Consider the following 27903-nt stretch of genomic DNA (forward strand, 5'->3'; position numbering starts at 1 on the left):
TCAATAAATTTATAATATTAATGGAGATAGAACATCTAACGGCGTTTTACGGGAAAAGTGTGTAAGGGCCATCTTAGTTTAGCCCTGCCATACCTGAAACGAATTCCATGAAGGCAGTGGGGCACGCACTATTGTATGGTCTACATTCGCTTATTATTACCCCAGGGTGAACCCCAGATACTCATTTATGCCTAATCCTAATTCCTACTGGTCCAAGAAAATGAGGCAAGCAAAGGTATTCTTTGATCAGACTTTTCCTGATACTAAGGTAGCTTGATCTTGAAAGGCTAATTTAACTAGTACATAAGTAGATAATGCAAGTATCAAAAATCGGAGCACGGGAAGTCAAAATTTGAAGATTCATTGCTACTTTGTATGTAAGTGTCTCATATCATTAACCTGTAATAAATGAGCCTGAATTACGTATGAAACAGTAATCAATATCAGTTACTAGATTATTTTTTTATCGTCATCTTCCAAAGATAAATTTTAGGAAATCACTATAGATCGAGTAGTATTAATAATTTTCGTCTGCTGTAAGTCGGCTGGGTTTATGCAGTTTTGGAATTTACTGATTTTTAAAAATGAAGACATTGTTATACCTTCTACTATACGTGCTTTTGCACATTGATAATGTGAGCAGCGAATGCAAAATGTATGATGTGTGCCACTACGATGAAACCAAAGGTGTCCATCTTAACTGTGATTGGACCACTGAGGGTAAACTACTGGACACGACAGATCCCATTTATGAGAAGGTCTCGAAAAGTTTAGTTAAAGTCTGTCCTGAACTTTTTAAAGATCCTACAAAACCCGGTAAGAAACTTCCTTTCTATTCAAAAATTAAAATTATTTGGATAAGATCAAAGCTATTAAATTCTTCAGATATAATGCGGATTGATTCATTTGTTTTATATAACATTTTTTCTACTAATGTCGAGAAGATTGTTATCAGCCAATTGTATTTACCTATACTTTGTTTTTGGGCCTCAGGCCCAAATGTTGAAGTACTTGCTGAATCTGTCACCTTGAGACTAATCAAACCACGTGTTTTAGGAGAAACACCTTTATGCTGCACCATAAAACAAGCGCAGATCGCTCTAAAAAGCTTTGAACTTATGGAAGTTTACAAACGATGTCCGACGTGCATTAGAAATTTAAGATCATACACCTGCGCCTTGGCATGTTCGACGAATCAAGACGAGTACATGTTTAACTTTACCACTTTACCGAACGGTAATATTAACCCAAAATGTAAGTTGTACAATTCCCAAATGGCATGTTGCTATCGGAAGATTTTCAGATAACTACATCACAAGCATGAGCTTCAACTTAAGTAACGAGTACATGGAAGGCACATTCAAATCGTGCCGCAACGTGGCTTTACCAAGTTCAGGCGATCTGGTTCTGGGAACGACATGCGGCTCTTGGGGGGAGAAAAACTGCACGCCTGACCGGTAAAAGTTACCACCGTATCTAATTTTATGATCTCACATTGCCTTTTGGTAGGTGGTTTGACTACTTTGGATTAGGAAACAGTCTAGCGCCGTATCCGATCAGGTTTCTGGGAGTGCCCAAAGACTCGGAAGATGGGAAGTTTCACAAGGAAGTCGTTCCTTGTCACTTGCAGTATGACGTAAGTACGGTCCGGTCCCACGCTTAAATTGTTACCACCCGCTCGTTAGTAAGAGAGGATCCCCCCCCGAATCAAACAAAATTTCGATGATGTCGGTCTGTCTGTCTAGTATACTCTCAGTTCCGGCTAAACGGATGAACCGATTGACAACAAATTTGGTAGACATATTCTTGGACATAAAAGAAAGAAAAATCGCGCATGCGCAAGTGTGTCAAAGTCACAACAAACTTTTGACGTTTTCCCATATTATGACTAAAATATTGCATCATACGAGTGGTAGCCACAGAAATTTTTTTAGCTTACCTACTTAGATGCGATCAATCTGTACGTTTACATGATCACACTCTTAGGTACCTACCCCAAAATAAAAAATTGCAAGGAAAACTTGAGGGGTGTAATTTTGATGCTGGTTTACTGACTTTTGGTCTACTTCAACATAGTTAAAACAAACCCTAATACTCTTTTATGATCTCATAAAAATGTGCCGCTACCTTTCCCTAAACCTAACAACAGTACGTCCTACGCCCTTGGGGTTATACCCTGGTATATAATATACTATTAATTCGTGCTCCCTCTAGAAAGCGACTTTGTTCCTTTTTAACATAAAAAATACACCGCCCGAATACACTTGACAGTACAATCATCAATGTCCTCCAATTAAGCAAGGTTTCAATAAAATCATGCTAAACCCAATCTTACATTATCTTATATACAGCGCTATTTATTAAGAAGTAGACATAGGGATTTACATGCAATGTCTACTTTTAAATGACCGAAATCTCTTTTGAAGGGCGCCTAATTTTATGCAACCAAAATAACTTCTTAAAACAAGTAAAGGTCTGGTTGTCAGATTAAGTAATTTGAATATTGTTGCTTTGGCTTCTGTATTTCAATTTTCGTTCGGTTCCGATGTATTCAACTGAAGAAAAACTTGATATTGTCAATTGATATAGTGTTGGTATTAGTTCAAAGAGCGTAAGTAAGAGATTTATTTTCTGTGACGTCAAAATAACAATATGATGCAAATTAATTAATAATGACAGATAGATTTTTATTTGTTTTAAGAAGTTATTTTGGATGCATAAAATTAGGCGCCCTTCAGACAAGATTTTGTCATTTAAAAGTAGACATAGGGAAAAACAATATATGTAAATCCCTATGTCTACCTCTTAATAAATAGCACTGTATAAGTGTATAGAATGTGTAAGTAGACCCTATCACCCTTACCCACTTTTATCTCTACGCCAAAACTCCAAGATTTTATGTCGCGAGCTCCCAGGCTCTTGGATATATCTAATATGTATAACGGCGAGCTATAATTTGATTTATTTAGGAAACCTCCAAGTCGTGCAGCTGTATTGATTGCCCCCAAGCTTGCACCATCGACCAGTTTGAACCACTCGGCGTCGGATATGAGATTTTGGGGATAAATGGATACGCCTTCATAGTGGGAATAGTCCTGTTATCACTTTCAGCACTATTTGTAATAGTTGCCCTTTTTGCTCACAAAAGATTTCCGGATTATAATCTCGACGGTAATGTCCCAGAAAACCTTTACATTTTAACCTAATCGATTATTTAGAGCCGGAACCGGAGGTCGACGTAAGCACATTTAACTTCTTGGAGCGCTTCTTTAAGTCGCTTGGTGAAGGTAAGCTTTTCGCCAATTAGCGAAGCACTTTTTAATGCGTTTGCGTTAGGTGTCGCAGGGCAATCGGTGGTTATACTTTTCCTGTGTTCGTGGGTAGTTATTGGGTTAACATACGGCGCATTTTCCCTAAATGTTACCACTGATCCAGTAGAAATTTGGGCGTCGCCGACAAGTAGAAGTCGCCAAGAAAAAGATTTCTTCGATTTGGAGTTTTCGCCGTTTTATCGAACGGAACAAATCTTTATTAAAGCGGTTAATATCGAACCTGTAAGCATATACTTGTTTACTGTAGGTACCTCATGCACATTTTCGTAGTTTGAGTATGAATCAGTTCGTGGGAAGATACTAATGGGGCCTGCTTTCAATAAAACTTTCATGATGGAAGTATTTAAATTACAAAAGAAGATCGAGCAGGTATGACCCAATAAAAAGATCGAGCATTACTTATGTCATCCATTGCAGATCGGCCAAGACGAAAATGCTGGCTTACAAAACATATGTTTCAGTCCAATCGCAAGTTCGTTCACAGGACCCAAAACCATTAATGACTGCACCATCCAGACTTTATTAGGTTTGTATAATAACGACATCGACTATTTTGAGAAGCACGAAGATTATTTGGAGATTCTCGTACGTTGCATGACGTAAGAATTTGTATGCCGGTTTGTACTTTGTGTATTACAAGAAGATCATTTCAGGAGTCCATACAGTCTTGAATGTTTGGCACCTTATGGAGGACCAGTCGAGCCTGGTACTTCTGTCGGTGGAGCTACACGGTCAGATTTCACTGATGGTATTGGGCTTACTCTCACGTTTTTAGTTGATAACTCGGTGAATAAAGAGAAATTGGAGCCCGCCTTTAAATGGGAAGCAAAGTACGTCCTAATCACATAATGTACTCAATCTCAAAAACTCTGGCTTTAGGTTTATCGCATTATTAAAGGAGTGGGATGCAGATGAAAGACCGGACTTTATAGATATAGCATTTAGCAGTGAGAGGTCAATCGAGGATGAACTGTTACGTGTATCGCAAGCTGAAATCCTCACGACAGTTATTAGCTACCTGGTAATGTTCGCGTACATCACCATCGCACTGGGGAGAATTCGTTCCGTAGCCACTCTATGCGTAAGTACCACTCCCAGAAATTTGTATCGAGTACGTAAATACTCGTTGCAGTTGGATAGCAAAGTTACACTGGGAATTGGTGGAATCGTGATAGTACTGTGTTCTGTAATTTGTTCGCTCGGTGTTTGCGGATATATTGGAATTACAACCACTCTCCTAACGATCGAAGTAATACCGTTTTTAGTACTGGCAGTAGGTGTCGACAACATCTTCATCATTGTACAAACCCATCAGAGAAGACCAAGGTTTGTATAACTCACTAGTCTAGAATTCCGATTCATTCGAGAATTTAGGCAAAAAGACCTAACGATTGAAGAGGAAGTTGGTCTCACGATGGCAAAAGTTGGACCCAGCATGCTGCTTACCAGCTTTTCCGAAATATGTTGCTTTGGAATTGGTGCGCTCTCTAGCATGCCGGCAGTGAACACTTTCGCCATTTATTCCGTAATTGCATTGGCGTTTGATTTTGTCTTCCAAATCACCGCATTCGTCGCGCTGCTCTACTTGGACGATAAACGATACGAGGTAAGACTTGCGAATCTCGAACATAATCGCATAGTTTCCGCCTCTAGGACAACCGATTGGACTTCCTTTGCTGCTTTAAGCAAGATAAGAGGGTTTTCACACATACCGAAAGCTGGCTATACACTTTTTGGTCAAAATACTATACCCCAGTTATTATGAAGTTCGTATTTTGTTATACCTAGTGCAGCACGTTCCGCTAACGTATTTTCGTAGGTTCTTCGTGAGGTGTTTGGTAGTCATCGTGTTTACAGTAACCTTGTGCTTGAGTATAATTGTCGTGCCTAGTATTGAAATTGGATTGGATCAAGAATTGTCAATGCCCGAGGATAGTCATGTTTTAAAATATTTCGGGGTGGGTACCTACTAGAAGACAGCGCAATAATCTAATACACTATTTCTAGCATCTTAAAGAATTGCTCGGAATAGGACCACCAGTTTACTGGGTAACGAAAGGCAACGTCGACTACACCAATCCAAATGTACAAAACCTATTCTGTGGAGGACCCGGATGCCATCCGAACTCGGTACCGACCCAGTTATTCCAGGCGTCAAAGCAGTCAAACATGTAAGTACTCTCCTAAGTAAACTAATGATACAATGACCATCTTTAGCACCTACTTGTTACGACAACCATCGTCGTGGTTGGACGACTTTAAAGATTGGAGCGAGACTGAAGCGTGTTGCAAGTATTTTCCAACCAATGGATCGTTTTGTCCCAATTCGGCTGTCGGTTGTGAAGCTTGTAGTATAAACACTCTCAATATACCTTGGGATCAATACTTCAAAAAGTACCTGCCGTATTTTCTGCAAGATAATCCGACACCGCAGTGTGCTAAAGGTGGACATGCCGCATACGCAAAGGTAACGTTTATGACTACCAGGAGAGTTTGTAATCGAATTGTTTCAGGGAATGAACTACTATTTAGAAGAAGATGGAGCTAGAGTCATATCTTCGCATGTGATGGCATTCCATACCGTGCTAAAAACGTCTAAAGACTACTATGAGGCATTGCGCTATTCGCGAATCATTGCAAAAAATTTAACAGAGACCATTAATATGACGGATGTTGAAGTGTTTCCCTATAGGTAATGAGCGTTAATAACGTAGTGGAGGGGAGTTAACAGTGATTTTTAGTGTCACGTACGTTTTTTACGAACAATACTTGGATATATGGCCTACAGTTCTAACATCCTTGGGATACTCGTTGCTCGCGGTATTTGTGGTGATATTAATCATCTCCATCTTTGACATATTCGCTTCGTTCACTATAATTTTAACGGTTCTAATGATTATTGTCCACATGGGAGGCCTAATGTACATTTGGAATATTACCCTTAATGCCGTCTCCTTGGTAAATTTAGTTATGGTGAGTAACATCCAAATCAAATCGTTCAATAGCCACTCATGCGCATTGTAGGCTGTTGGAATATCGGTGGAATTCTGCGGGCACATAGTTCATTCCTTCGTCCATTCAAAACGTAAAGGATCTGTAAATAAAGCAGCGGATGCTTTAGCCAACATGGGCAGCTCGGTAATTCACATCGACTCAAATGTAAATCGTTTCGCAAATGATTTTTTTTAGGTGCTGTCCGGAATCACACTCACCAAATTTTGTGGCATCACGGTTTTGGCGTTTGCCAAATCGCCAATTTTCCAGATATTTTATTTCCGTATGTATTTAGGTATGGTCATAATCGGCGCGTTACATGGCCTTATATTTTTACCAGTCTTTCTCAGTTTCTTCGGTAAGTTTCACAGAGGGCGCCTAATAGCTAAACGGTCATGAAATTTAATCTTTTAGGTGCCTTAAGGTACGGAAGTTAGGAATCTGCGGAAGTTAGGTATATTCTCAACTTCTTTGACGAAATACGCCCCAAAATACACCTGAAGAATTCCAGCGTTGGCGTTGATAATTATTTCTATAAGTAAAAATCTTAATTATTATTATCGATAAGAATCTTTTTAATTAAACGATAAAAAAGGCGTTTTGCTTAATTAGAGACCTATCCTCGTTTCGGACACCACTTCTCGTTTTTATAGGTACCTATACAATTATTATAATTGTGACATTCAAATAAAAAAATAAATAAAATTAATAGGCAGCATGCGCAAAAACGAGAACCTGCGTTTTCAACGAGGCATTGTCGTTGTCGAGAAGGTTACTGTTCTAAGGGAAACAATTGCAGAATGTCTTCTAAAAAAAAGAGCACACGAAAAGGATCCAAAACACGACCCGAATTTCGTGATTTTGCGGTTTGAGCACTTTTCAAAAGATCGTTAAACAATTTTTGCATGCTTGATGGAAAGTGCCTCAAGATCGTGTTAAGAAAAAGATGCACAAAACAATAGAAGGAATCCAAAACGAAGCAATTTCTAATTATGTACCCATAAAAATTTACCGAAATTAATAATTGTTTACATTGAAATGAAGATGGGAGGAGCTAATTAATTCTTACCTCATCATAATGAACAAGAGCCCGCTCAAACGAGTTACTTTTACAGCTACACTAAAACTCACACATTTTTCTAAATAAATTGTTTTTGTATCTTGTTATATAGTTGCCCACATCTTATAACAATATTAACAATTACTGAACATTACTGACAAACACGTTCTCACAATATTAAAATATTTTATTTACACTGGAAAAAATTGCTAAAATGGATAGTTTGCAAACACCTCCGCCTTGTTTCCAACAATCAAAAAATTCTGAATTATAACACTACTTTATACTCAGGTCAGATCCTGTGTAGTTTTTACATGGTATTTTTAAGTGAACAAATTTATCACAAAAAATGAACCAGATTGACTACTTATGAAAAAGTAAAAATGTTTGCGCTCAATTATTGTATAAATTATCTTGATCATTGTTCATTAAATTATGTTATCTGGGTTATACGTGTAAATGTTTATCTATTCCATATGTAGATAACCAAACGTGGAGTTTGCATTCAAAACCGGATCTTGCAAGTTTTACAAATTTTTCAGATAAAAAAACATTTTTCATATTTATTTTAAAAAAGTGTTATTTTGAAAAAAAAAAGTGACCAACTGATTGACGTATTTTTAAACCAAACAAATCGGTGTTGTTAACAAAAAAAGCATTGAATTTCAATATATCAGATTTTGCACACAAATGAAATACATGATCCATTTATTTTTCGTTAAAATAACCCCACCTAGTTAAGGGGAAATGTGGAAATGACGGATGGAGGCAAATATTCATTTTAGACGTTTATTGAGCGAAATTTTTGGTTGTGATTTCTAAAAGTGACAGCGTGATGGTTCTCATTATTGACTACTGGTTAATAATGACCACATTATTAACCACTTTGAACAACTGCTGAGAAAGCCTACTTTACAAGTGGAAAAAGGGTAATAATCATGTCATCAGACGCTAGTAGTGAAAAAAAAACATATGTCTGTAGCTTACCTAAGCCCATTGAACAAAAATGTGACCACAGTAGCATGCTATGCGTTAGACAAGGAAAGTGGATGAAAGTCTCTCACAGTGTTCACCACACCACCAATGCGGTTCGTGTCTGTATTGTCGCATTATTCTGTAGTTGCGAGTACAAGATCCCACATAAGGTCAACCACGCTAAAATGATTTTTTTTAAGAAATCCCACACCTGTAACCTTTGTTATCAGCGCTAAACACACATGCCTCTCGAAAATCAATTACCTTTCGCGATAACAACGTGCTTATCGCGTCCGAACAGATAACACTAAAATGCACTCGACCAAATGTTCCTTAATTCTAAATAACGCAATTTTAACATCTTATAATTTAAATATACAAATTTACATGAATGATAAAATTTAAAGAAATTAAACAATTAAAAATGGACCAATAGCTAAAATTACACATTCCCATGAAATAAACCAATTCTGTGCTTATTTGTGATAAAATCCGCAATTATTTGCGACTGCCTCGTGAGTCTCAACGATATTTTATCACATCGCATTGGTGTGCAAGCTTTGCGTTTATTAAATGTAATTTTACTTCACCCGATATCGGAACGAAATATCGCGTGCGATAAATTGCGTCGCTGTCGCATAGTGTACAAACACCCTTAGACTCGCCATGAGAGAATACCGGTCACAGAACACTTGATGCCGGTCTACAATCGTACAGTTTAATATGAAAAACATACGATTGTAGACTGGGATCAGGTGTTCCGGCATTCTTTCCTGGCGAGCATTATATTTTGTTGCGCTATTTTATGAGTTTGTGAGTCTGTAGTTTGTCCTTTGATTCATATTGTTCAAATGGGCAAGTGCAGCAGTAAATTTTATCGTGACATGTTCCACTGTATTCTGTATCTTCATATAGATGAAAACAGTGATATATGTCCAATTTACTTGTACAGAGTCGCTATTAATGATGGAACCAAAGCTCTCACGCTCAAACCATTTCTGATGTAGATATGAAAGTTTATAAAGCTCCCATTTGAAATTATTTCGCATATTTTGATGTTAACCCTAGTTTACTGGCCACTAAAACTTTCAAGTTTACGGGCGTGGGGTGGAACGAACCCCAGATAGAAAAGACTAAACTTGGAAGGTACTCGAGCTCCCAGGCCAAAATATTGAAAGAAAAAAAACTTATGGACATTGAAAGTGGCTGTGGGGTGCGATCCACCCCAGACCTGTAAATTAGGGTTAAAAAAATTTTTTTTGACCCATGGTTTTTGAGTGCGACCACCATCTTGAATTTTTTTAACACATTACTGAAATTTTTCAACCTCAAAATATGTGCAATAACCAAATGGAAGCGTTCTAATTTTCATGTCTTTGGTTCCATCTTTAATAGCGACCCTGTACAGGTAAATTGGACATACAGGGTGACAATTTGAAAACTTACCACCCCCCATATCTTAGTAAATAAACGAGATATTTAAAAAAATCAAAATCCGTTTCGGTAATTCGGAGGGGGAATCACAATGACATAGTTGCGGCGACGCACCCCCTCCAACCCCCTGCGCCCCAGCCACCACAACTTTTAAATCTTAAATAGTGACCCCCCATGTGTGATACGTCGTTGGAAAGCTCTGAAAAAATGCTTTCCAACCATACCAAATAGCATTATATTTAGGTGAGTAATTATCGTGCAAATCAAAAAATAAGCTAATATGATACATTTGAAATCTGTCGTATTTAAAACGCAACCGGCGAACATTAGACGAACTAAGACAAGAGAGTAAATCAAGAATGTCGAAATATTGCAAAACCAACATAGGAAAGGTTCGACAAGAGTTTGAGAATAGATTATAACTGGCGATCAAAAATGAATTGCTGTCGAGTCGGCTTTGGAAGTTCAAGTTAAATACGATTTTCCATGTTTATTTTTTGATTTGCACGATAATTACTAACCTAAATGTAATGCTATTTGGTATGGTTGGAAAGTATTTTTTCAGAGCTTTCCAACGACGTATCACACATGGGGGGTCACTATTTAAGATTTAAAAGTTGGGGTGGCTGGGGCGCAGGGGGTGTGAGGGGGTGCGTCGCCAACTATGTCATTGAGATTCCCCCTCCGAATTACCGAAACGGATATTGATTTTTTTAAATATCTCGTTCATTTACTAAGATATGGGGGGTGGTAAGTTTTCAAATTGTCACCCTGTATATCACTGTTTTCACATATATGAAGATACAGAATACACTGGAAAATTTCACGACAAAATTTACTGCTGCACTGGGCAATGTGAACAATATGGATCAATACCCCCATAATAACAAAAGCATATCTGATCAATGACAATTTTATTATAAAACTGCGAGTGCTACATTAATTAAAATTCACTACTTAAAACAACAATAAACATTGTTCGTAACGACGAAATTAACAGTCTACCGTACAATTATTCTCTAATAACAATGATCATGGAACACATGCAATTATTCTATGATAAAAAAAGAAGGTGCTAAAGGTCGGCAGTTGATACCATCTCATTCCTAAATAGGTTTGGTCAAAAGTGTTTGAAAATTATAAAATCAAATTCTCACAATAAAGGCACGAAAATGGTAAATGTTTTAATAATGAGCGATAAAAAAAATTAAATCGATTTGAACAATGATCACATTGCAAATATTTACAAGCAATTAAACTTAAAAAGTTAATAATAAATAAAAGTAATAATTAATCACATTGGTCTAAAATTTTTTTACATCGAATATTGTATACCAAAGACTAAATCTATCGATAGTTTTTACATATAATCACAATTTATACCAAGGTGTACAATATATATATACAAGTATTTTACAATTATAAATAAACACCTATTTACAGTGTGTTCACTTTTCCTCGTAATATTCCGGAGGTATCTTCCACGCCTTGAAATTACTTGATTTTGTTCCAACGATAATCTGAAACAGTAATGTGCACAACTTTTAAATACATTTTTCTACAGCACAGATTTGTAGTAACTATAACAAATCATACATAAAGTAATTTATTTCTTATCCCTTTGTATGTCTTCTTTTGATATATGTTTTCTGTTGAGTATGTTCTCAACTCAATTTCTTGAAAAATATGTACCTATACAGGGTCTTTCATTTGAAAGGAGGTTACTTTATTAGAAATCTTAATTTTCCCTCTTGCTCAATATTTTTAAATATACAAGGTGGTGACTTGCGTAACGCATCATAGGGATTTCAATGTAAAATTCATAACATGCGATTATTGGCACCCCAAATTATTTTAGAGCAAAAATGTATTAAGATTTTTTGTAGAAAAAATTTTTTTACGTCATTCAACCGTACTAGTTTTCAATTTTTTACGTAATAAAGACGGAAAATTGGAAAAATAAAACCCCCATCTTTTTCAATCATCTGTGATGCCATGGAATTTTCTAAAACAAAAACTACGCCAATATCCGTCATGCCATGGAATGTCTGCTATAAAACAAATCAAATTCTATCAAAAAGTATTATATTTAGAACAGCGAATTCAACATAAAGAAAAACCAAATTACTAAAAACGGTTTCCTAATATAACAATTAGCAATAAATGTTCGAATAAGTCACCATTAAATGCAAGACAGTAACCAAGTCGACAGTAAAATCCATTTCTAACTGCTGCTAATTGATAACTGGATACCTTTTTGTTTTAGAAAATTCCATGGCATCGCAGATTATTGAAAAAGATGGGGTTTTTATTTTTCCAATTTTCCGTCTTTATTATGCAAAAAATTGAAAACTAATACGGTTGAATGACTTAAAAAAATTTTTTCTACCAAAAACCTTAATACATTATTACTCTAAAATAATTTGGGGAGCCAATAATCGCATGTTATGAATTTTACATTGAAATCCCTATGATGCGTTACGCAAGTCACCACCCTGTATATACTTTCTATTCCTAATTAAATAGATAGGTTTAAAACTACTTACCTTGAGCATCAACTATAGTAGAATTCACAATCAGATGGTAGCGTCACAGAGCTATCGCAATGCTTTTTATGTACGGGAATGTTGCCAAAGTCTATAAGTTCATCGCAGACGTTTGCGCCATGGCGATGTCAAAATGGCCGCAAGTAGAAATAAAAAACGGTGAAGTTAAATATTTTTAATACTTGTCAAACAGTAATAAACTTACAATAGCAGTAGGATTGGCAACGCTGTTATCCTATGCCTGTGTACTACCATCTCATTGTGAATTCCACTATAGACATTTTGTATTAAGCACTGTAAGTTAGTAACTGAAAGTCTTAACAACTGAAGAAGCTTGAAACTGCACTAAATAAAGAACAAAGAAAAAAAACCCTAGCCTATCATGCTACCCTGGATTATAGCAGACGTTTGTCATATCGAAAGCAAAATGACCACAAGTTAGTAAAAGTTAGAATTTCACTATAAAATTTTTTTATTAAGCACTGTAAGTTAGGAACCAGCAACCGTAAGTCTTATCAAATAAAGAAGATGTAAACTGCCCAAAATAAAGAACAAAAAGAAAAAAACCTACCCTATTATCATGCCCTGGATTACTTTTTAGGTTGTGATACATCAATATAATCAGGAAAAAGAATGCAAAAAGTTGACGTTCAGATATATAGGGTATTCCATTTAAAAAAGACCAACTTTAGATCAAAGCTCAGAAATGGCGGTCCAAAAATTTTTTTCACTACGCCACTGGATTCTACATAAAAATATCTAAGATAGTTCTTATCTTTTTTCTGTCTTACTACATGGGTAGAAAGATATGTTAACATCCCAAAAAAAACTTTTCATTTTCAGCCTGTATCTGAGAAACAAACGTAGCTAGATTGATTCTGTATGTGGTAAAGGGTCGCAAAAATCGCAAGTCTTTATCTTTAAAAACAGCCGAGATACACTGCAGTCTTAATCAGAATACATGTAGTTATGCTTCCATCAAGTTACCATCAAACTACTAAATCCACTTAATTGAAAAATTAGTGTGTTAGATCATGTTAAATGAATGAATTATTTTGTCTACCTAAAACTATACAACCCAATATTTTGCACATTTTTAAGCACTTTTCTGGGCATGATCATAAAATTTATACATATACCCACTTCCTGTCTCAAAAGACGTATACCTTTAATTGCTTCTCACAACTACGCCCCTAGCTATATGTCATTAAAGATTTAAAAATATTCTGTTTTCTGATTGGCTAACGGACAAACGAGAACGTATGAACAGAGGCTAGAATCCACCTTTACACAGTTGCTGTAATTGTCCATATTAGGTAGGAAGACTCCCATTAAGAGCAAGATAATAACTTACATTGGGTGGAACTACTACATCCAATTAAATACAATGGTGAAAGACTACAATGCAGAGAAATGGGAGGAGTTACAAATTTTGTAACGTTTGATTGTGGGGAATCCTATTGTATTATGTGAGAATTTTTGTTTGTGTACGTATTTTCCACTTGAAATCTTTAAATAATTACTTACCTTATCGTCAACAATTTCCATAGATAACATTAAACCACCGGGTCCGCTCATTATACCTAAATACGCGTTCGTTTTTATATTATATACATAAATGTTGCCATTGTAGCAACCGGCAAAAAGGAGATTGCCAAGTATTTGCATGCAAACCACGCCTTTCGATTTGGTCGCTTCGTGCTGCCGTGCCAGATGACCATCCTGTACAAAGCAAAGTTGAAACCTTTAATTGTCTTAAGCAACTTATGCAAACTAACCTCGAACGTATAAACTAAAATATCGTGTTGACTGGTACCACAATATATTAAATTTTTGTCGATTAATAATGTATAGACCGTGGGCGAAAAAGAGGTCTCCATTGTACGTAATAACAGACCACTGAGGGCGTCACGAATGCTGACGGGAGAGTTACGAGTCGCAACAACTAAAATTTTCCGCGGCCCCTCCGTTGAAGCCTTCATCATTAGAATATTAAAATTTGATATTTTCGTTTGGTCCACCACAGTTTCCGTCTGAAAGATTATCAAATAAATTACCATTCCCTAACGTTAACAAACACTTACATCTAAATCGAATCGAATCAATGTTCCTCGATCTGATCCGATGAAGATAAAATTCCACGAATACTCCATACACTGAACGGGCTCTGAGACAGTTTCCTGTTTGACGATCTCTTTGGTTTGGAAATTAAAGATTGTCACACGTGTATCTAGAGAGCCCAAGTAAATTGTTGTAATATCATTACGACATGTAGAAACGATTGATGTAACTGCCACACTTGAAATCTCCACCGTTTGCAGCAACTCTCCGTTAAGCATATCGAAACTGAGAAGTTGACCCTTATCGGATGCCGCTAATACTGTATTTTCAATTACCTGCGTAAAAAAGTTGTTAATTATCGCCAGCAGAGTACAGAGGAGAAGGAAAGCGTAGGGATCTTAAGTCTATTGCCAATTGGACTTTGTGACTTGCTAACTGTCAGTTAACATTAATTGATTGTGAGTTTATACAATCATTGGTTCAGTATCATTAGATCATTAAGAAGTGGCCAATAAAAACAAAGGTTAATTAGGCGTCACTAACCAACGAAAGCATACCTTTGTTTCTATTGGCTATTTGGAGATAATGATTGTTTAAACTCACCATGATGTGCATCTATGTACTATGAGGTCAATTTGTTGAAATTAATAGATATATTGATGATAGAGATATCAATTAGTGCTAATTAACAAAAAAAAAACTATGAATCTCCTACGCTTTTGTAGAACAGCAATGCAGAATCATCACATCATTGTGTTAATAAAATTGGGAAAACCAGGAGTTAACCCTTGATAGGTACTGCCATTAGCCTGACATGAGCCTTTCTTGTATTGTAAAAGATGCACGTTTAAAATATTAAATTTGAACTTACTACAATGAGTGAAACTTCTATTTTTGCTAAATCCACACAGTCTATTACTACCAACCTTTATAACTAAAATAGCACCCGTAAAGTTTTTAAACTCCATTGAGTACGAGGTAGATGTGTTTGTGTCATCTGCAACCACGTCAGTTTCAGACGCATTTTCCTCTGTCGGTTCTACCGCTTCTTCACTCAACTCCCTAGTCTCTTCGTGTTCAGCATCTGCAGCAGGATTCTCATTTGAAACAGACGAATCGTCACTTAGTGGTTGCTCCTGAACATGTTTACTACGTATACTGTTCCTCATTGTTTCCAATTGCTCAATTGAAAACCTTATCATCTTCACACTGCTGGGTGCGGATACACGTACGGTTTCAACGTTTCTCGCACTGTGCTCTGGCGACTCGTGTCTGGAATCCAAATGTTTCTCATCTTTCTTTTTAGACTTTTTCGATTTTTTCTTCTTCTTCCGATATTGGGCCATCATTCCGCTTAAGCGCCTTTTTTTCTTTTTTGGCGGTGAAGCAAGGTCCGAGCTCGTGAGCGTTGCACCGGGAGTAATGGGCCTATCTTCGAATGTTTCATCCCTTGTATCGTCCATTACATCGGGGATGTCTCCCATAAAGCTTCCATTTATTTTGCTTTCAACCTCGGTTTTTTCTTCTGCTTCAGTATTGTCCATAACCGCGTCCTTCTTTTCCTCTTCCACCGCTCCGTCTGTCACTTCCATCTCAGACGTTTTAGTATCCAAAGAGTCATCAGGTTTAGTATCTTTTTCAGTGTGTGTCTCCTGTTCGACGTCTTCACTAGGAGTGGTCGCTTTCTCAACGTCGTCAACTGCTTCAGATAGTTTGATTTCCTTATTCTGAATTTCTTCTATTTCTTTCTCCCGTTCGATAGTTTCAACAACCTCAGATTTCTTGGACCGTTTCATCTCTTTATTAGGAGCATCGTCAGGTTTATCTTCAACAATACCACGTTCAACCACATCAGATTTCTTAGAACGCTTAATATCGTCAACACTCTCTGTCACAATCGGATTAGCTTCAAGCGTATCAGATTTCTTCGATCGTTTAGTTTCATTATCCTCCACTTTTTCTACTTCAGAAGCGTCAACTTTCCTGGAACGTTTAGTGTCCTCAACTTTTTCCTTCTCAGCCGAATTGGCTTCGATCACCTCGAGCTTCTTCAAACGTTTCGCTTCCTTAGCGGGAGTGTCCTCAACTGAACTAGCCTCAACTGTGTCAGATTTCTTGCAACGTTTTTCTTTATTTGAACTTTCTTCAACTGAATTACTTTCAACTGTGTCTGACTTTTTGGAACGTTTTTCCTTATTAGGAGCTTCCTCGCTGAAAGTTTCAATTGTGTCTGGCGACTTTTTGGAATGTTTTGCTTCTTTCGGAGTTTCTTCAACTGGAGTAGCTTCCACTGGATCTGACTTCTTAGAACGTTTCTGTTCCTTATTAGAAATTTCATCCGATTTTTCTTTCTCAGCCGGAGCAACTTCAGCAGGTTCAACTTTTTTGGCTCGCCTTTCCTTGTCACCAACATTTTCTTCACTTGTTTCAATTTTTTTTAAACGTTTCACTTCTTTGTCGGGAGTTTCGTCATTTTTTAGTTTCCTCTTTCGACCAGTTTCTTTCGAAACTGTAACTTTTTGCTTCTTTTCATCTAAATGTGACGGTTCTTCGCGTGACGGTTTTACTTTTTCCTCGTTGGACCCATGAGGTGCACTTTTTTTCAATCGACCTCTTCCATGGTGTTGGACCTTTGCGCTTGGTAACGCAGCCGTCTCCTTTTTCTCAAGCCTTTCTACAGATTCTTTCTTTTCCGTTTTTGCAATCTCTTGAGATTTTGACGTTTTCTGCTTATCAGAAATGTGTACTGGTTTTGAGTCTGTTTTCCGCGATCTTTCCCTATGAGACTGCGCCGTTTTTTGCTTTGACGGTTCCGGCGTACTTGTCTTGGTATCTGCAGAAGTATGTTTGTGGTGAGACCTTGAGCTGCGCTCGGGAGTATTTTTACGATCACTGGTCGTGTGTGGGGTTCTTTTTTTAGAAGTGCTACGTTCGGGAATACTTGGCGTTGGAGTGCTCCTTGATGTCTTAGAGTCTGGCAGCTTTGGAATGGATTTTGGACTATCAGTAATCCCTTTTAGGTCTTTAATTTCGTGATCTGGATCACTTACATTAAGAAATAAATGGTAGAAACTCTGGCGCAACTTAACGAGGCGATCAATCTCTTTGTCAATCTCATACATGCGATCGATAAACTGCTTACATCGCAATGTTTTTGGAATGCTCTCGTCTACTTCTACATTTTCTGCCACATCAACAATAATCACGTGGTCTGTTTGAATTAATTTCCCCTTCTCTACAGTTTTTGCAATCGGAGTTTGGGTACTTGCAGCTACAGTACTAACCACCGTTTGAGTGGAAAAAGAGGATACTTTCTTCTTCTCTTCCTCATAGGTGGCTTGGGTGAATTTCTCCGTAGTATCCAACACCGTTTGTGAGTAGGTATGCTCAGTTGTACCAATAATAGTTTGCGTAGCAGCGTGCGCCAATATTTTATCTATTATTTTAGGTTTTTCTGATACTGTTTCCTTTTCTACGGGCATTACTACTGGCAACTCTACATTTTTTGCACAGGAAACTTGTGCGGGCTTTTCCGTTGACAAAGAATCGACTTCCCCGGAAACTGTAAGAACTTTGCTCAGTAACCCCTCATTTGTGGGAGTATCATGTTCTGCATCGACCTCCACGCCATCTTCATTTGCGTTGTTTTGATGGAGATGTTCCATCATGAATTTTTTTTCACCTGGACTTTTCCACGGACGGTGCTTATAATTTTTTGATTCCGAACTTTCCACTTCGGAAGAATTTTTCAGATCATCCTCACTTTCAGATCTATTTTTTGTATTAGCTGTGCCAGATGAAGTATCTTCTACTGTTCTACTAGACGAATTATCTTTTTGCTTTGTTGTCTCATCGCCCTTGTCACTCGGTTGTTTATCAACACTAGTACGAGTAGGTTGTTTACGCGAATCACTATTGTTTTTACTTCCCGATTTGTCACCCTCACTATTTACATTTGAGCACTTGCGCGCATCGTCATTAGGATTTGGAGAAACCGGTTCCAATTTAATACCACCTAATTTAGTGTCACATAATACTTGTAACCGCTCCATTAGCGATGTTTTTGGCAGCCTATTAGTCATCCCCTCCTCTGAACTGTCGTACAAATCAGACTGTTTGGAAGTCTGTTTATTTGTCTTAAATGATGATGTGGAGGAATTCTTTTCTGATCCAGACGAGCTTACGTTAGAATCTGAAGAACGATCTCGATGTCTTTTGTGTTTCTTAGAATGCCTTTTATATTTATTCTTATGCGTTTTAGAATAGTGGACCTTTTGATCATACTCTTCAGAGGGATACATCTCTGGCCGCTGATAATATTCCGTAGAAGGGTAATCGTATTTGTTATAAGGATATTCGTATTCTTGTCTGTAAACTGATTTCTCGTGATAGTACCTATGGAAAAAAAATGAAAGTTGACAATTTGTTTGGTCCTGTACGTGCAAATGTGGCAAGGTGCAACTAGGGACACGTGAAAACGTCGCATAGACATTTTTGCAATAACGAAGAGAAAGAAAAAATGGTAGTCCTATTTTTTAAAGGGGAAAGGCAATTGAAACTATTCGAACAGATATTTTTTCAAAATATTTTGTACATTGTGTACAAAATTCTGGTAGGCAGTGTAAGAATTTAGGGAAGGGTTTCTAATGTATTGACAATACTTGCGTCAAATGTATTTCAATGTAATTGTAAACATTTTTTCTGCAAATATATTATATTATTATTATTTTATGATATTATGAAATATACATGACAGTAATCAACTATAAAATAAAATATTGTAATAATATAATAATAATTTATTATTATTATTAAGGAGAGTTCGGTGGTTTCCATGTTTTTTCATAGAATATAAGAATTAGGAATTATTAACAAGATCACAGATTTGTGATGGTACCTATAGTTTATGACATTGTACAGGGTGGCCAAATAAGAATGTGAGGTACTGTATCTGAGAATCTATCCATCGTAGAGGCTTGCGGTAAAAAAATTTATTACTAAAACGGCCACGAGAAAAACCTGGAAAATATTTTTAAGTTTCTGAAATGACCGCTAGGGGGCGTAACTGCAATCTGGAATCTAAAAAAGTGATTTTTCTGTGAATTCCGCTATATTAACCTAACAAAAAAATGCCCGGGCTTTGACAATTTTTCCTGTATCTCTAAAAATGAAGTGGTGGGGGGTATTCAAAGGTTTCCGTAAAGAACACTCTATATCTTCGAAACGGCTGAGCCAATTTAAACAAACTCGGGTTAGTTCAAAAGAGCTATTCTTCAGCTACAAATATACTATTTGAAGTTTTGTTAGTTTCACATATCACCGCTTGAGGGCTTTTTTCGACATTCCGACAGAAATGGTTAATTTTCTCAAAAAAATTAAATGAATTGGTTCGATTTTTTTTTCATGAAAAAGTAGCTAAATGATGCCTAAACAAACTCGCGAAAACAGCATCTCGATATCTTGAGATATAGATATATACATATATATATATATATATATATATATTTTTATATCATGATGACCAGCATTTCGAGCATTTACGGCGGCATTAAGCTTCCTTTTTTAAATCGATCCACCTTGGGGCCACAAATTATATAATAAAAATAATTCCGGAAAAATTATCTTAAAAAAATAAAATTTTGAGGGTATAAAATTTTCTTTGGCCTAAATTTTAGGTTAGGAACAAGATATCGAGATGCGGTTTTCGCGAGCTTGTTTAGGCATCATTTAGCTACTTTTTCTTGAAAAAAAAATCGAACCAACGCATTTAATTTTTTTGAGAAAATTAACCATTTCTGTGGGAATGTCGAAAAAAGCCCTCAAACGGCGATATGTGAAACTAACAAAACTTCAAATATTATAATATTTGTAGCCGAAGAATAACTCTTTTCAATTAACCCGAGTTTGTTAAAATCGGCTCAGTCGTTTCGAAGATACAGGGTGTTCTTTACGGAAACCTTTGAATAACCCCCACCACTTCATTTTTAGAGATACAGGAAAAATTGTCAAACAAAGAAAGTTCAGATTATCGTCGTCTTCAAAGACCGGACATTTTTTTTGTTAGGTTAATATAGCGGAATTCACAGAAAAATCACTTTTTTAGATACCAGATTGCAGTTATGCCCCCTAGCGGTCATTTCAGAAACTTAAAAATATTTTCCAGGTTTTTCTCGTGGCCGTTTTAGTAATAAATTTGTTTACCGCAAGCCTCTACGATGGACAAGTTCCCAGATACAATACCTCGCATTCTTATTTGGCCACCCTGTACATCATGAAATATACATACCTAGACTATAAAAAAATTATTATTATTATTATTATTATTATTGACCCTGCGTTCCAATACTTATAATTTTTGAGCCAAGGTTTAAGTACCCCAAGAAAAAAGAGAAGTTGCAGTAATGTACCAATTTACATCCACAATTACTTAAGGCGAGGCATTAAGAATGAAAGAACAACCCTATGCAAACGATCATCAGTGACTTACCTTTTGCTGTTCCTGCCCTCCTCGATTTCAACAGGATACTTCGAATAATGATATAGATCAGGCTCTACCTCACGATACCTCTCGACATGCTCCGTTCGTCGATGTTTATCATCCTCAACAACAGGACTCTCCCTGTACCGTTTCCGGTACCCATCATCATAACCTTGACCTTGATACACATCAAATTTGCTACGCTCGTACTTGGAACTGTAATACTCGTCATCATACTTATTTTTACTTTTTTTATCCTTTCGCCTTTCTAAGTCATCATCATAAGACAGCCTGCTGGTCTCGGTAACATTATATTTATCTCGTTTTCGCTCAGATCTGTCTTCTTTTTCTATTTTATGTGGTTCTTCAGTTTCATACTTCAACTTTGTCTTCTTCTCCTGTTTCCTCTTCTCCTCGTCATCCTCATCCTTTGTCTTACTTTTGTTCTTACGATCTTTATGAACTTTCTTCGGTGGTGATCCTTCCTTCTCTATCTTCTTCTCTTCTTTCGTCTCTTTTGCTTTTGCTTCTTTGTTTTTTGATCGACTTTTACGTTCTCTAACCTTTTCTGCTTTATCTTCCTTCGGAATTTCGCTCTCGACAACTTTAGGTGCTTCTAGTTTTTCTTCCGTTTGAGATTCAACAGCGGACGCTTGAGATTTTTCCTCCTCATCTTTTACCGATTTGTTTTCTGTAAATTCATCATTTTTCAATAGAGTGCGCTTATTTAAGTTAAAGGATATTTTGCCTCTATTGTTAAGATCCAACACGTCTGATTCGGTATGTGTCTCTTCTGCAAGATCTGTGTTTGGCGGGGGAGCGCATGTATGCACTTCTTGCGGTATGGGAATGTCACCGGGCTCTGGCATGTTCATGACGTCGTAATTTAGAGTACAAGGTTCTGGAGAGCTGCAATTTGAAGACTCGTGACCAGGGGAATAGAGCTCGGCCTCTGGTTTAACGAATTCAGTGACAGGTGTTTCTATGTAATCTGTTTCTTGTGATGAGGGCGGTGGTGCGGCAACCGGTGATGGAATACCAAATTCTAATGGTTCAGGAAGATCAAAAGTAAATGTTGGCAGTGGACAACTTTCAATATTCGGAACACTTGGAGTGTTAATCGATTCAGTAACTGCAGAATTGTCAAATTCTAATGATTCGGTAATATCGAAAGTAAATGTTGGTGGTGGACAACTTTCAATATTGGGCACGGTTGGTGTGCTAATTGATTCGTCAGGTGCAGCATTATCCGTTGAATCCTGTAAACAAACATCCACATTAAAACACCTCCATCATAGATTAAATCATGTATCTAGACTGTGAAATAGATACACTACAGATAGATCATCAAATGCTATAAATTGGGTACAGTGAATAAGATTGAATCATCTTGCTGGAGAATATTATTTAAAGTTCATGAACTATGTCACCCATTGAACTAATGGTAATTTCTGCAGAGGCACCTCTAAAAAGTATTATGCGGGTCACTCAGTAAGCCTGTTGAGGACCCAGAACAAGAGAGGGATAATAAATAAATTAAAAAATAAATAAATCATTAGATTTGACCCATTTTCAATAGGCTGGTTACATGTGGTATGTATATATGTCAACTGTGCAAAGTTTGAACCGAATCGGTCCAAGCGTGTGACAGTTATGGTGTTCACGGACGGACAGACGGACACCACCGACTTCCCTATAAAGCTTACATCGCTTTGCTCTGCCGCTTAATAATCTAAAAATATAGCATATTAACTTTTAAAAAATATAATACACTAATGATGATATTCAAAAAGGGCTCAAAAAACATTTAAAAAAAGGTCAACAATTGATAAATACAACAAAATTTCAAAAAAATTTTGATTCTTTCGGTTTTTTAAATCTTTTGAATCTATTTGAATCAATATGGAATTTTTGTGGTGTTATATTTTGGAAAAGAGATTCTTAATATGTTAGTTTTTGATTAAAATATTTCAATTTAAAATGTATGTAGGAAAATCAAAAAATTGTCAATCTCAGAATGAACTATATTTATTAAAGGTGATATAGAAAGATGTTACGAGTTTCTTTATAAAACTGTTGAATAATCTGCCGTTTTAAAATAAGTGTACGGGATCAGGTAATAAAAGTTATAGGACCTAACCCAAGACCCAACATAATTTTTTTTTGTGGAACGCTCTGTATATTTTATTCGGAAAAGAGCATATTAAATTCGCTTTCCAAAAATATAACACTAAAGTGCAATATAAGATTTTTCAAAAAATTAAAAAATTTCAATAGGTATAATTGTTTCTTTTTTAATATTTGTACCTTTCTTAAATGTTTTATTCTTTCTTAAGCATTTTTAATTTTTTTTAATCACTTGTGTTTTCTACGAAAGCGTAGAACGGACAAGGTAGTTCAAATTATGTAATCCCGAGATAAAATTCGGGATTATACTTAAGCCCGAGATATAAGTCGGGATTATACTTAATCCCAAGATATGTCGGGATTATACGTAATCTCGAAATGTAAGTGAGGATTATACTTAATCCCCAGATATAAGTCGGGATTATACTTAATCTCGAGAAATAAGTCGGGATTATATGTAATCTCGAGATATAAGTCGGGCTTATACTTAATCTCGAGATATAAGTCGGGCTTATACTTAATCCCGAGATATAAGTCGGGCTTATTCTTAATCCCGAGATATAAGTGGGGATTATACGTAATCTCGAGATAAAAGTCGGGATTATACTTAATCCCGAGATATAAGTCGGGATTATATGTAATCTCGAGATGTAAGTGAGGATTATACGTAATCCCGAGATATGTGAGATATGTCGGGGAGATATGTTGGGATTATACTTAATCCCGAGATATAAGTCAGGCTTATACTTAATCCCGAAATATAAGTCGGGATTATACGTAATCTCGAGATATAAGTCGGGATTATACTTAATCCCGAGATATAAGTCGGGATTATATGTAATCTCGAGATGTAAGTGAGGATTATACGTAATCCCGAGATATGTCGGGATTATACTTAATCCCGAGATATAAGTCGGGCTTATACTTAATCCCGAGATATAAGTCGGGCTTATACTTAATTCCAAGATATAAGTCGGGATTATACTTAATCTCGAGAAATAAGTCGGGATTATACTTAATCCCGAGATATGTAAGGATTATACGTAATCTTGAGATATAAGTCGGGATTATACGTAATCTCGAGATGTAAGTGAGGATTATACTTAAGTATAATCTCGGGATTAAGTATAATCCTCACTTATATCTCGAGATTACTATAATCCCGACTTATATCTCGGGATTAAGCATAATCCCGACTTATATCTCGGGATTAAGTATAATCCCAACTTATATCTCGGGATTAAGTATAATCCCGACTTATATTTCGGGATTAAGTATAATCCCGCATTATATCTCGGGATTACATAATTTGAACTACCTTGTCCGTTCTACGCTTTCGTAGTTTTCCCTATTTATTGCGATTACATTATATATTTAAAAAAGTCTTTTTAGGTTCAAATATACAGGGTGTTCTATTTAAAAAATGAGGTTACGTCCAATTGGTTGTCGCATGTAAAAGTTATGACATTTTACTTTGAGAAACAACATCTCAGGAAATAATTTAAGGGGGGAGGGAGTAAATCAGCGAAATTTGATAGCCGTTTGGCACCCAAGCCCTGACCGAGGCACGTGGCGCAGTGGTCGCGCTCACCGATGCTATTCGGGAGGTTGTGGGTTCGAATCCCGCTGCCGACTGCTCTGTCTGGGGTTTTGTTCCTCAGACATACGTAGCTTCGCATAATGCTAGCATTATGTTGAAATCTACTAGGCAAATGCTGGAGCAGTACTCTCCCCCTCAGCACCCTAACTCCGTTCCTTCCGTTCCCATCCCTAACTTTACCCATCCTTACAATCCCGTTCTCTGGCTGAAGAGGGCCAGGAAGCCCTGAGCAGCCCGCCTCCGGTATCCCTGTAGTCGGGGATGCCGGAGGAATGAAACACGTTGGCTTTTTTTTTTTTTTTTTCCAAGCCCTGGGCAAGGGGCTTTGGATCTTCTATGCTTCTAAAACTGAATAGAAACCAAATTAAGGTCACTGTTGTCTTTACAGGTATCACCTGCATCACATTGGGATTATGGAAGTTCTGTGGTGAGACAGATAAAACTACCGGCATATGGTTGATCACTGTGACGCCTTGATTAGACACAGAGCTCAACTCCTTGGAGACAGCTGGAACCTCTGGAACCAGAGAGGGTGAAGCAACTTGTGCAAAACAGAGTCCTATCCTTTATTGAGAGGAACAGGCTCTGCACCAATAGGCCTTTGGTATACCTAAATGCTGCCTGATTGGGCTCCCCTGTGAATAGACAGATAGAAATGTCTTTAAAAAATGCAGAATACGACTAACGTCGGATAACGTAGTACAAACAATGCAAAATGCGAGTCAGAAGTTAACTGGGTCACGATAGTGAGCACATGCATGCAAATCTATAAAACTGGGGAAAACGAAGCCCGAATGAGCACAAATTTAAATAAACCAGTGTGAACTAGACCAAAAAGAAAAGAATAGCAAGTATGCCAGTAATGGAGTATCGCACGTCACACTACTATGACCCAAGTACAGGGTGCCTCATAAAGGTTACACAACCTCTCAGCAAAAAAAACTAGTTGTCAGGTAAACTCCTGACTTTTACATACATATAGCTTTTCAAAAAGAAAGTTATGCATATCTCAACACTTAGTTATTTATAAAAATGTTTCTTTTTGCCACCTCTACCCCACCATTATTTATTTACATACACCCTATATGCGATAGATAAATTCATCTTCTTGAAAGAGCTTTACCACTGGATGAAAAAAGGCCGTTTTCAGATTACAATCTAGGGATTATGAACGAGTTCCCTAGGGTTTCGTAGGAGCTCTGTGTAACTTCAAGAAGTTCAGGATTTCACAATATACTTAATGGAATTTGCCCTGGTATTTGGTATTGCCACATTACCCTCAAAAAATGATTAGGGTTGTGACAGAGCAGCATGAATGTTACATTCAATGACCCAAATGCAACATTCCTTGTACTGTTTAGTTTTAACCTCGGTTTTAACTTACCATGTGATTGTCTGATTATGTTATTATAAGCCTAATAACTAGCTGTAAATGATCTATCCGTAGTACACCGATTTTCAACAGTAATTTTTGTTTAATCTAACAAAAAAAAGCAAACCTTATTTTCTATTCTGTCGACTATCGGTTCATCGCTAATTTGTTCACTTGCAAAGGTTACGCAATTAAAATCAGCCTCTACTTGTGTCTTATTGTCCTCTTCGCAGGTTTTGTCAATATCCAACGTAGTACTTAACATCTCGGCGGCCTGCTGAAACATCAACTCTGGATCGATGCACATACTGACACGTTCTGTAACATCCTCATCCAGAGTACTACTAAGCTGCTCCACCACTTCTCGCGGCAACTCCTCGATTTTAATATCAAAGTCAGGAATAATAGCATTAATAACTTGACTGCTATCCTCAGTCTCCTTAAATTTATTGTGACACATATCTCGTAACACCTTGGAAAGTTCCATGCGTTTTTGTCGCGTGATCTCCTGAATAGCAATGTCATATCCGGACGGTCCCGAGAGATTTACTAAATTCATTTTTTTATTATAACTTAAATTAGAAATGTGATTTATAATTTTTTGGTGGATCTCCTCTACGCTCTGCGAAATAGGTCGTTGCTTTTTACTTCGACGTGGGGATTGTGACACTTCACACACCGTCTTATCTTCATCACATTCCCTCGGATATGTGTTTTCGAAAAAGTTGTTATTTGCACTATCAGTTTGGAAGTCACTATTCACTGATTGTAACGGTCTCACACTGTCAGTAATTGAACCAGAGCCTTCGAGTTCAAGTTCACGTTTTAATAATGCACTCTTTTCACTTATGTTTCGCTCCATATACTCTTCCGAACCGGGTAGTGGTGATAGCGATCTGGGGGGGTTCTGATGTTGAAAATGCGAGTTATGTGGAATCGACTGTCGTGGATTGACCAGAAGCGGAGGTCTACTCCTTGGAGCCCATTGTTCATTTTGACCAATAGGCAAATGTGGATAACTAAAAAAGCACACGGTTAGGTAAAAAACAAACAGGTGGTTGGTGTATACTAATTAGAGAAGTTTTCGTGTCCACGGAATCGATTAGGGCTATAATAATTATCCGAATTTAACAGTGGAGGAGCACCACGATGAAAATGTGATCCCCCTCTATAGTGTCCACCTCTCCAATTTCGTGTAGAGCCCCTATTGCCACGATTTCTACCCCTATTTCCATTCCAGGAGTGGTTAAAATTCATTGTGTAAATTGTGAGCATAAGCTAATACATTCTCGTATATCTTCCAATTGGAAGTGACTAATTAATTACGAATCGCATCTGAAACGAAACAAAATTCAAGTACTCACATACAGTTAATAAACAAAAAAAATTAAATAAACAATAGGTTAGATATAGAAATTTCGACTATAAACTGTATATAAGCACACACCATTTAGATATTGGCATTGAATATTTCGTTTTCCAAACTCAATTTCGTTGCATTTCAAAGTCAAAAACATTGAAATATATGCCGAATTCAACATTGCAAATTTAATTTATTGTGTTTTAAGAACGATGGCCGTCGCTGTCACAATGACAGTAACAAACAGCATTGCCATACGTCATTTTAGTTACTTGTTAAAATTACTACAACTCAAGTGGGTGCATTCCATGTATATTATACAGGGTCAACAAACTTGTAACAGTGTAACCAATGATTGTACAGGTGTACAATCAATGGGTGTAACGTGACATTTTCTAAAAACCAAAAAATGGTAGCAAAAACCTCGTCAATCGCACCGATCAATTACACGGCTATGATTTCACCCACCACTGTATTTAACTACACAGTCAACTCACTGATGGGTAAAAACTTCTTAACGCGAACTGTTAAACTAATTAATATTAGCCGTGACCTAATTTCCAC

General features: G+C 36.9%; 2 protein-coding genes across 4 annotated transcripts; one reads left to right on the top strand and one right to left on the bottom strand.

The window, feature by feature from the left end:
* The first annotated feature begins 519 nt into the window (after positions 1 to 519).
* Positions 520 to 6915, top strand: LOC116160454 (NPC intracellular cholesterol transporter 1 homolog 1b-like). Of its 2 annotated transcripts, XM_031473647.1 has the most exons (22): positions 520 to 816; positions 1057 to 1254; positions 1304 to 1457; positions 1510 to 1636; positions 2970 to 3171; positions 3219 to 3287; positions 3337 to 3554; positions 3603 to 3701; positions 3750 to 3931; positions 3986 to 4162; positions 4212 to 4413; positions 4465 to 4658; positions 4707 to 4938; positions 4986 to 5098; positions 5152 to 5290; positions 5340 to 5503; positions 5550 to 5799; positions 5846 to 6024; positions 6074 to 6305; positions 6357 to 6470; positions 6522 to 6684; positions 6741 to 6915. In XM_031473647.1, the coding sequence occupies exons 1-22, from the start codon at positions 585 to 587 to the stop codon at positions 6761 to 6763; spliced, it is 3663 nt and encodes a 1220-aa protein (XP_031329507.1). In that variant the 5' UTR covers positions 520 to 584; the 3' UTR covers positions 6764 to 6915. The 2 variants fall into 2 exon arrangements, with proteins under 2 accessions (XP_031329507.1, XP_031329506.1); XM_031473646.1 differs by having other exon boundaries at positions 4212 to 4658.
* Positions 6916 to 10692: 3777 nt separating this feature from the next.
* On the bottom strand, positions 10693 to 27562 carry LOC116168263 (titin). 2 transcript variants are annotated; one of them, XM_031483995.1, is made up of 10 exons: positions 27427 to 27562; positions 27049 to 27314; positions 26107 to 26998; positions 21629 to 22139; positions 20890 to 21571; positions 15329 to 18797; positions 14426 to 14737; positions 14120 to 14374; positions 13869 to 14063; positions 10693 to 11315 (listed from the first exon to the last, which is right to left on the bottom strand). In XM_031483995.1, the coding sequence occupies exons 2-10, from the start codon at positions 27252 to 27254 to the stop codon at positions 11244 to 11246; spliced, it is 6594 nt and encodes a 2197-aa protein (XP_031339855.1). In that variant the 5' UTR covers positions 27255 to 27314; positions 27427 to 27562; the 3' UTR covers positions 10693 to 11243. The 2 variants fall into 2 exon arrangements, with proteins under 2 accessions (XP_031339855.1, XP_031339847.1); XM_031483987.1 differs by having other exon boundaries at positions 20890 to 22139.
* Positions 27563 to 27903: the final 341 nt, after the last annotated feature.

The sequence above is a fragment of the Photinus pyralis genome, unplaced genomic scaffold (genome assembly GCF_008802855.1).
Source record: "Photinus pyralis isolate 1611_PpyrPB1 unplaced genomic scaffold, Ppyr1.3 Ppyr1.4_LG1, whole genome shotgun sequence".
In the NCBI taxonomy this organism is placed as follows: Eukaryota; Metazoa; Arthropoda; class Insecta; order Coleoptera; family Lampyridae; genus Photinus; species Photinus pyralis.

Bases quoted from the DNA above. Each gene is read 5' to 3' on its own strand.
- LOC116168263 (XM_031483987.1), bottom strand. From the start codon at position 27,254: ATGCTCACAATTTACACAATGAATTTTAACCACTCCTGGAATGGAAAT. The intron at 18,798-20,889 runs GTAAGTCACTGA...TTTTTTCCATAG, and splicing joins GAGGGCAGGAACAGCAAAAG to GTACTATCACGAGAAATCAG. The intron at 14,738-15,328 runs GTTGGTAGTAAT...TTTTTTACGCAG, and splicing joins GTGCTATTTTAGTTATAAAG to GTAATTGAAAATACAGTATT.
- LOC116160454 (XM_031473646.1), top strand. From the start codon at position 585: ATGAAGACATTGTTATACCTTCTACTATACGTGCTTTTGCACATTGAT. The intron at 5,291-5,339 runs GTGGGTACCTAC...CACTATTTCTAG, and splicing joins ATGTTTTAAAATATTTCGGG to CATCTTAAAGAATTGCTCGG. The intron at 6,306-6,356 runs GTGAGTAACATC...TGCGCATTGTAG, and splicing joins CCTTGGTAAATTTAGTTATG to GCTGTTGGAATATCGGTGGA.